Raw genomic sequence first — 10,326 nt, forward strand, 5'->3', positions numbered from 1 at the left:
TGGGAGCAGAACGGATCCTGGCTCCCTATGATACATTCAGGGCTGCTTGTTCACAGCCCTCTGCAAAGCTCCCCTTCACCCTCCGCTCATGTGCTCTGTCCTGGACAAGAGGAGGGCTCCCCCCTGCCTGTGTAAAGCCGTTACAGGACGGAACACATAGGGGGGGCTTTGCAGAGGGCTGTAAACCAGCAGCCCTTTATACATCATAGGGAATATATTGTTAGCTGCATGCTCCTGTGCAGCCACGCCCTCTAGAATCCATCCACAAGTACTGCTACTAAGGAGAAACAACCTCCTTAGCAACCACTGAAATCCTGCAGCACATGGAGCTTTAACTTGGATGAGACTTTTCACACAGAAGTGAAGCTGCTGGAAGGTCTCCTTTGGAAATGAATATCATGGGCACAGGTACTATAACATAACATGTTTTTTGCAGAGTTATGCTTTAACTGTATATATCAAAACTGTTTTAACAAGAAACATAAAAAGGTATAGAGGGGAAGGATTAGAGAAAAAGAGAAAATACAAATTGCAGGTTATAATGCTTGAATTATTTTACAGCTAAAAACACTGCTCTCAAAACATACAATATGTGACCATGAACTAAAAATCAAAGCTGTAGGCAATGCCTCTCAGATAATCCATCAAGCTTCTATTATCGAAATCTTGCACGATACGTTTAACCCTTGCTGAAATTGCAGCATACTTTATGTTTCTTGCAGCGATGGGATTTCCTGCTATTATCTGAATAATTTCAAAACTATGGAGCTCTTGCTGATGTTTCAGACAGTTAATGAACCGGTATATATTTTGGAAAAGAGTACCACATGTTTCTCGAAAGCTACGGTGCCATCCTTCGACATCATTATTTGTTCGCTGTTGATCATTCAATGTTCGTTCATACACATTCCAGAATTGAACTGGAAACAAAGGTGCTTGACGTCCTCTGCGATTCATTCGACCGATATAGCTGTCTTCAAAATAGTTGGCAATAGGTATTGCTTCTTGTGGAAAGTCAGGATCTTCCACCAAATCTTCAAATGATTGCACAACATTCTGTGGTGGTAGAAAGGCCAGGGCAGGTATCATGCATATCCAACGGGCAAATTCATGGTCACCTTGGTATTGCATCTTGAGTCCTTCATTTTGAACTTTACGCCAAACCGACTGTGAAAGGTGGAAAAAGCAACCAGTCTTCACAAGGTTGGGGAATTCACTTTCAAATGCCTGTATTGCAGCTAGTTCAAAATCCAACATCAGGTTGTCTGGCTGCAGTCCAGGCTGCAAGTTCTTCAGCTCTTGCAGCAACCTCTGGTATGTAGAACGGCTCTTGTCTGTCAGCAAGGTGTACACTACAGGAACAACAAGGCCGCTGTGGACTACATGGATTGTGTAAAGTTGCTTAAACAAGGCTGGTGTAGTGAAAAACATGCCATCAGCAAACCACTCTTTACTTTGTGCCAGTAGATGGAGATTGTCTCTTGTTCCAAATATCAACATACGGCTGTGTCCATTTCCTAATTTAAAATGAAAGTATTAGTAGAGGAAATAACAGAAAAAGTGTAACAAGCAGCAGACAGAGTTTTAAATTCACAAAAAAAATATCCTAATCAGAAGACTCTGTTCATATCTCACATTAAATACTCACATTTTGCTCCAGATTTTCTGATTTCATAATAAAAAAACTGAAGCAAAATCTAGTGTGAAGGGGCCAACCAATAGTTTTTTACAACATATATTGTCCCAGTGGAAAATTATATATTTTTGTTTAAAACTAAAATTACTTCCAAACTTGAAAGAGGTCACATTTTTAGGGTACCTTTAGACCCTTCAACTAGACGGCCGTTCAGCACGGCCGATCGCCACTATGCTGAACGGGCCGTCTAGTTGACAGCCGCATCCAGACGCGGCGTGCGGCTGGACGTCTGAATGAACGACTGGGCGGTCCGCCCGCCTTAATGGGGCATTCCATTCAGGCGGGTGGGCACGCTAGCCGTCGGGTGGGCAGCGCGGACGTTCGTGACGTCCGCGCTGCCTATGTTGTCTCATTGAGAGGATTGTGCAGGACGCAAAAAACGCCAGTAAAATCACCAGTGTGCTTTTGGCCTAAGGCATAACTGAATGGTCCATTAGGCTGGGGTCATATGCAGCATTAATGTGTAAATCCCATCCACATGCTGATGAAAAAATTTTGTTTACAAAAAAAAAACATGCAGTGCAGCATGTCAATGTATGCTGCCATTATACAAACAAAATTCCAGCCATTCAGACAAGGGGCTGAAATCCTGCACTAAAACCTGCACCTAAATCCATAGAGTTAAGTGAAGATTTTGATACAGAATTAGGGTACCACAATAGTGGCCACAATTGCAGGCACAAATAGATTCCTGTGGGATCTCCAATTGCTACCGCAATTACAGCCGCTGCGGAGATGCCGCTCCACAATCCCCTTCCGTCAGTGGGCACGAGGCCTCAGGCTTTATCCAGACAAGCTGGATTTACAGGCGTATTCCGTGCTGTGTTTCCTGCCTGAAACCCGCCCTTTCATGTCTATGGTGCGGGTTACGGGCGGATTCCGGCCGGGGCCGGAAAATGCCCCACCGGAAAATAGCTTCAAAGCTATTTTATGGCGGATCCCGGAAGGAATGGGAATGGGCAAGAGGGAAACCTCCCGAAAAATGCCTACAAACCACGCCAAATACACTCGGTTTAGGCCATAGCAGGGCATGGCCACGCCCATAGCAGAGCTTGGCCACGTCCCCTATTTGCAGAAGCGTTTTGGCAAAGCGCTTGCAAAGGGCTTAAAAAGTGCTTGGAAGCAGCAGGCAAAACGCATCTGCAAATCATGGCGTATCTCACCTGAGCTCCAGAGTTCAGCCCGACCTGTCCACGGATCTGCAGGACTGAACTACGAGAGCCGAGGAATCAGCCGGCGATGGCAGTTCAGTCCGTGCATGCCGCAGACAGGCGAGGCTGAACTCCGGGGCAGCATCCAGGACAGGTATGGCCAGTACAATGCTGCATATTTGGAATTAGTGTTGGCCGGTCCGATCACTGAAGATCGTAATTTATTACGATTTTCAGGCTGATCGTTATTTTAAATTACGATCCGATTTGTAGCCAGATCATGATGATGATCTGAATTAGAAATCGGAATCCTCCGTAATCTGAAAACACTGTCCGGGCATACACTCCCGAACAGTGTGCGCATATATATACAGTGGGGAAAAAAAGTATTTAGTCAGTCAGCAATAGTGCAAGTTCCACCACTTAAAAAGATGAGAGGCGTCTGTAATTTACATCATAGGTAGACCTCAACTATGGGAGACAAACTGAGAAAAAAAATCCAGAAAATCACATTGTCTGTTTTTTTTTCATTTTATTTGCATATTATGGTGGAAAATAAGTATTTGGTCAGAAACAAGCAATCAAGATTTCTGGCTCTCACAGACCTGTAACTTCTTCTTTAAGAGTCTCCTCTTTCCTCCACTCATTACCTGTAGTAATGGCACCTGTTTAAACTTGTTATCAGTATAAAAAGACACCTGTGCACACCCTCAAACAGTCTGACTCCAAACTCCACTATGGTGAAGACCAAAGAGCTGTCAAAGGACACCAGAAACAAAATTGTAGCCCTGCACCAGGCTGGGAAGACTGAATCTGCAATAGCCAACCAGCTTGGAGTGAAGAAATCAACTGTGGGAGCAATAATTAGAAAATGGAAGACATACAAGACCACTGATAATCTCCCTCGATCTGGTGCTCCACGCAAAATCCCACCCCGTGGGGTCAGAATGATCACAAGAACGGTGAGCAAAAATCCCAGAACCACGCGGGGGGACCTAGTGAATGAACTGCAGAGAGCTGGGACCAATGTAACAAGGCCTACCATAAGTAACACACTACACCACCATGGACTCAGATCCTGCAGTGCCAGACATGTCCCACTGCTTAAGCCTGTACATGTCCGGGCCCGTCTGAGGTTTGCTAGAGAGCATTTGGATGATCCAGAGGAGTTTTGGGAGAATGTCCTATGGTCTGATGAAATGAAACTGGAACTGTTTGGTAGAAACACAACTTGTCGTGTTTGGAGGAAAAAGAATACTGAGTTGCATCCATCAAACACCATACCTACTGTAAAGCATGGTGGTGGAAACATCATGCTTTGGGGCTGTTTCTCTGCAAAGGGACCAGGACGACTGATCCGGGTACATGAAAGAATGAATGGGGCCATGTATCGTGAGATTTTGAGTGCAAACCTCCTTCCATCAGCAAGGGCATTGAAGATGAAACGTGGCTGGGTCTTTCAACATGACAATGATCCAAAGCACACCGCCAGGGCAACGAAGGAGTGGCTTCGTAAGAAGCATTTCAAGGTCCTGGAGTGGCCTAGCCAGTCTCCAGATCTCAACCCTATAGAAAACCTTTGGAGGGAGTTGAAAGTCCGTGTTGCCAAGCGAAAAGCCAAAAACATCACTGCTCTAGAGGAGATCTGCATGGAGGAATGGGCCAACATACCAACAACAGTGTGTGGCAACCTTGTGAAGACTTACAGAAAACGTTTGACCTCTGTCATTGCCAACAAAGGATATATCACAAAGTATTGAGATGAAATTTTGTTTCTGACCAAATACTTATTTTCCACCATAATATGCAAATAAAATGAAAAAAAACAGACAATGTGATTTTCTGGATTTTTTTTTCTCAGTTTGTCTCCCATAGTTGAGGTCTACCTATGATGTAAATTACAGACGCCTCTCATCTTTTTAAGTGGTGGAACTTGCACTATTGCTGACTGACTAAATACTTTTTTTCCCCACTGTATATATATATATATATATATATATATATATACACACACACACACACACACACACACACTATACAGGTGTACAGCGTGTGTGCATATTTAGCTTTAGTAAATGGCTCCAGGCTGCGCTGTTAAAAAATAAACAAACCCAGTTACTCACCTCTTTCTCCAGTGTCCAGTACTGGCTCCGGCTCCTAGCCCAGCAGTGCAGGGAATCCCGAAATCCAGGCGGCGCATCGCCGCCTCTGTGCCTGCCGTACTATAACTACAGTGGAGAGTGATCCCAGGACCGCTCACTAGACGGTCCTGGGAAAGCACCACATCACGTCACAGAACAGCCCAGCACATGTGCAGAGGTGGTGATGCACAACCCAGAAAGCATAGCATTGGGATTTCGGAATTCCCTGCACCGCCGGAGACAGCGCTGGACACCGGAGAGAGAGTTGAATAACTGGGTTTGTTTATTTTTTAACAGCGCAGCTTGGGGCCATTATATATATGCAAGAAAGCTGGAAGAAGAGTGGCTCAACTGAGATTGTTGCTGAGGACTCAGTGTGCTGCTAGAGCAGGGGTTGGCTTCCGCCAGTACTTAACATGCATCCATGAAGAAAGACCTCCGCGCTCCTGAAGTCCTATACAAATCCTTTATTGCATTTCAAAGTTCCAAAAGTGCCAGACCACCATCACTCACCCACATATATGCATATATATACACACACACACTGTTCGGGCGTACAGTGTGCATATATATATATCTACATCTAGCTCTGGAGATTGGATCTGAATTAATTCCAATCTTTCGGTATGATCAGCCCGATCTGATCCTATCTTTCCAGTGATCGGCCAACACTAGTTGGAATCAGTAGGCCTCACTACATTATATTACCCTCAAAGTTTCCCTTGAAGGCAAAAATCACATAGTATTTATATCAGCACCTTATAGTGTAGCATTTTTCACATTTGTGCAAAATAAACTTTGCCATAATTATGCTTAATGGAATTGTTTTAATACAATGTTAAATGGTTAAGTAGCTTACCAGAGTCATGCAGAAGGAACTGCTGCTGGACACCATCAATACTGATCTCCTGGAACTCCAGGGGGATAACAAGTTGATCAAGGGTTTGAGGTAACCTTGGGATATTGCCAAGTTGCCTTGCTAATCGTATTGTCCTCTTCAGTGATGCTTTCCTTGGGAGAAGTGCTGCAACATTAGAATGGGCTCCTGAAACGACGTCTGTGAGAATCTGTTGTGGTGTCTCCTGTGTTGTCCTTGCCCTGGTCACAGCCTCATTAACAAGTCGGATTGCTTCAGGTCTTGCAGCTTGTGCTGCGTGATTGTGAAGATTGACTACTTTCACAACTTCGCCAGATTCTTCATTGGTCCAAACACATCCCTTGCAAGTCGACCGTTTTTCACATACCCAGATGGAATGAACATCGTCAGCGGTTCGTTTGGAAAATAAGTAAATGTGATTCTCATGGACCAACTTGCTCCTTCCACGTTTGGACAGAACTGAATTCATAGTTGTAGAAAGTGAATTGCTGTGGAAGCTGATTTTTTGTGGCAGTACACTTCTCTCTTTGTGGAGATTTCAGACACTGCTATATTCTGATGTACAGATGGAATAAAAGCTAGTCTAATGTAACTTGCAGGACATGTGACCATGCTACTTGTTACATCTGCAACAAAACATGCAACAAAGCAGGTCAGTGCTGGGTCAGGTAAAAGTTCAAAATTGTTTAGATTTTAGGCCTCTTGCACACTGTAATTTTAGAGTGGTTTCACACTTGTGTTTGTGGCCGCCAGAGGTCGATACGCTCTGGATCTGACATCCAGCTGACCCCAGGGCAATGCTGGCTGAATGCTGGCATTCCGCTTGCATTGCCCATAGAAGTGAACGGCTGGGTTCCGCGATCTGCAGCCGCCCGTTCGCTTTCGTAATGCCGCATTCCGCTATCAGTGTCAGAACAAAAAGAAGAGCATTTTCTTCTTTTCGTTCTGCTGCAGGTTAGCGGAATGCGGCATTACAGAAGCGAACAGGCGGCCTGTAGTGCATATGTAGCGGAAGTGTGAAGGCACCCTTATGCTGCCACTGTTTTAGAACTCCAAAGCACGTGCTTTACTGGCATTTTTCAGAGCGCTTTTGTGAGCGCTCTCGGTAATGACCCATAAGATACAGGCTATTGATGAACACTAAGTGCTCAAAAATAGCTCCTGTAATAAAATAAAAAGAGCTGGCCGAAACAACACCTCGCTTTTCTAGCCATTGACTTATCTACTATATAATTGTCTAAGGGTCACTTTCGTCTTTCTGTCTGTAACGTTTTATTCGTATATTCATTGGTCGCGGCGTCTGTCTGTCATGTAAATCCAAGTCGCTGATTGGTCGTGGCAAAACGCCCACGACCAATCAGCGACGGTCACAGTCTGCCATAAAAATGGCCGCTGCTTCACTGCCCTGTACTCACCGCTGACCGCTCACACAGGGTTAATGCCAGCGTTAACGGATCGCGGTGTACCGCACTCCGTTAACGCTGCTATTAACCCTGTGTGACCAACTTTTCGCTATTGATGGTGCCTATGCAGCATCAATAGTGAAAAGATGTAATGTTAAAATTAATAATGATAAAAAAAAAGTTATTCTCACCCCCTCCAACGTCGCGCTGTCCTCCACGCCTCTCTCCAATGCACACCGTCCAGGACCTGCGATGATGTCACGGTCATGTGACCGCGACATCATCGCAGGTCCTACGCTCAGACCGGAAGCCACCGCCAGCACTGCAGAGAGGCGCGAGGACTTCAGGGCCCGTGGCTGAGGTGAGTATATCTTTATTATTTTTTTTTAAACACGAATATAGTGCCCACATTCCTAGACTACGTGGACAGTGCAATATACTACGTGACCAGTGCAATATACTACGTTGGCTGGCCAATATACTATGTGCGCTGTGTAATTTACTATGTGCGCTGTGCAATTTACTACGTGGACTGTGCAATTTACTACGTGCACTGTCCAAAATACTACATCAGCTGTCCTATATACTACGTGGCCTGTACAATGTACTACGTGGACTGTCCAATATACTACATAACCTGTGCAACATACCACGTGGCTGTGCCTTCTAGAATACCCGATACATTAGAATCGGGCCACCATGTAGTATATTCAAAATTGGCAATCTTCTTAGCGATTTTCCAATGCTTAGCACTTGGGAAAGTGGCTACTGTGAAAGCGGTCTTAGGGCTAAAACACAAGGCCAAAATTCCCTGCCTAATTTGGGGCCGAAACATCTGGGGGCAAAAAGCAGGGGGCGAAACATCCGGGGGCGAACTGCTGGGGGTGAACTGCTGGGGGCGAAACATCCGGGGGCGAACTGCTGGGGGCGAACTGCTGGAGGCGAAACATCCGGGGGCGAACTGCTGGGGGCGAACTGCTGGGGGCGAAACATCCGGGGGCGAACTGCTGAGGGCGAAACATCCGGGGGCGAACTGCTGGGGGCGAAACATCCGGGGGCGAACTGCTGGGGGTGAATGATCCGGGGGCGAACTGCTGGGGGCGAAACATCCGGGGGCGAACTGCTGGGGGCGAACTGCTGGGGGCGAAACATCCGGGGGTGAACTGCTGGAGGCGAACTGCTGGGGGCGAAACATCCGGGGGCGAACTGCTGGGGACGAAACATCCGGGGGTGAACTGCTGGGGGCGAACTGCTGGGGGCGAAACATCCGGGGGCGAACTGCTGGGGGCGAAACATCCGGGGGCGAACTGCTGGGGGCGAAACATCCGGGGGCGAAATGCTTGGGGCGAAACATCCGGGGGCGAACTGCTGGGGGCGAAACATCCGGGGGCGAACTGCTGGGGGCGAAACATTCGGGGGCGAACTGCTGGGGGCGAAACATCCGGGGGCGAAACATCCGGGGGCGAACTGCTGGGGGCGAAACATCTGGGGGCGAACTGCTGGGGGCGAAACATCCGGGGGCGAAACATCCGGGGGCGAACTGCTGGGGGCGAAATGTGCGGGGGCGAAATGTGCGGGGGCGAAACAACCTGGGGGCGAAATGCTGGGGGCAAAATATTCGGGGGCGAAGTGTACCTGGGGGCGAACTGCTGGGGGCGAACTGCTGGGGGCGAAATGCTGGGGGCGAACTGCTGGGGGCGAAACTTCCTAAAACCAGATTATGTCGTGGTCTCACGAGACCGTAGCGGGCTAGCGAGACCGCAACGTTATCAAAAGGCATTGGCACAATGCATCTCTGGGAACGGGACATGCCTGGAGCATCACAATGATCGGGGGCGCTGCGTGGGACGTCAGAAGATGAGAATATCCCGATTTTTTACTTTTTTTTATTATTTTTCACATTAGATCTTTTTACTACTAATGCTGCATAGGCAGCCTCAATAGTAAAAAGCTAGTCACACTCGTCAAACACTATGTAATTTCGCTTGCAAAATGCTAGTTTTTCCATGTGAAATTTGCGTGAATTAAAATGTGATTTGCTCGCATATTTCCTGCGGAATGGAATTCCGGAATTCCCGTGGCAATTCCGGAACGTGTGCACATAGCCTAAGGGTGACCCTTCGCATTCGTCTATTGGGCTCTAAAAACCCTAGTCTGACACGGGGGAGACATGCTACTACATATTTGATAGAGAATGGAAATTTCCTTGTGTGAGTAATGAATAAAAAGTCATGAGACAAGCTAAGTTAGAACAGAAACAATTAGAAGCAAGATCACTGTTGTTGAAAAGAAGTAAAATGATTCTGTTTTCATCAGTATTTCAGAGAGCTGCCGATCATTGGAACTGCTTAAGAAAAAACAGAAAGCTAGATAGTGAATTCACTTAGCTTGACTACAAAATTTAGGAAAAGTCTTTGAGAAATTATGGTTGTAGATATAATGGTACTTTAAAAACACAACACTTGGAAAAGGTGAACCGATGCTCCGCAGATCTTGCACGTCCCCTGCAGAACCAGATAGTGGAGGACACACCCAGACTTCCTGTTTTTGCTAAAACAGAAGGACCATGCCTCCCACACAGTGGATTAGTGAGACCCCTAGTGCTTATGAGCTTGCAGGCAGTTGTTAGGTGGATGCAAACAAAAAAACTCTATAAAGTAATTTGAAAATTAGACCGTTTCCTATGACATTAAATGTACAGTCCCTTTGAAATAGATATATAGCAAATTAGTGCCTCCCAACCAATTTCTTTGGCCATGTGATTTACCATGTAATCACATTGAATGTCTGAAACTCTTTGCTCATCGGGAGGATGATAAAAATGTCAAATATTAAAAGAGTAGGATGACTGGAGATTGTATGCTAACCTGCATAATTTGAAAAAAAAAATTCAACATGGGATTTGAACTCAGAAAACACTCCACTCCTGAGACAGCAGCCTTACCACTATACTATAAGCTTCAAAGATACAGTGCTTTGATTTTCTTTGCCTATGAAATGTATGCACACTGTCAATGATTTGAGAGATAATTTTGATTTTTATATTGACATATGATAG

The 10,326-nt window shown here is 46.0% G+C and overlaps 1 protein-coding gene across 1 annotated transcript; it reads right to left on the reverse strand.

Annotated features, from left to right (window-relative positions):
• Window positions 1-483: 483 nt before the first annotated feature.
• Window positions 484-6,483, reverse strand: LOC141052971 (uncharacterized). The gene is made up of 2 exons (XM_073550301.1): window positions 5,848-6,483; window positions 484-1,517 (listed from the first exon to the last, which is right to left on the reverse strand). The coding sequence occupies exons 1-2, from the start codon at window positions 6,332-6,334 to the stop codon at window positions 604-606; spliced, it is 1,401 nt and encodes a 466-aa protein (XP_073406402.1). The 5' UTR covers window positions 6,335-6,483; the 3' UTR covers window positions 484-603.
• Window positions 6,484-10,326: the final 3,843 nt, after the last annotated feature.

The sequence above is a fragment of the Dendrobates tinctorius genome, unplaced genomic scaffold, assembly GCF_039654945.1.
Source record: "Dendrobates tinctorius isolate UK_male_01 unplaced genomic scaffold, ASM3965494v1 ptg000164l, whole genome shotgun sequence".
Taxonomy (NCBI): Eukaryota; Metazoa; Chordata; class Amphibia; order Anura; family Dendrobatidae; genus Dendrobates; species Dendrobates tinctorius.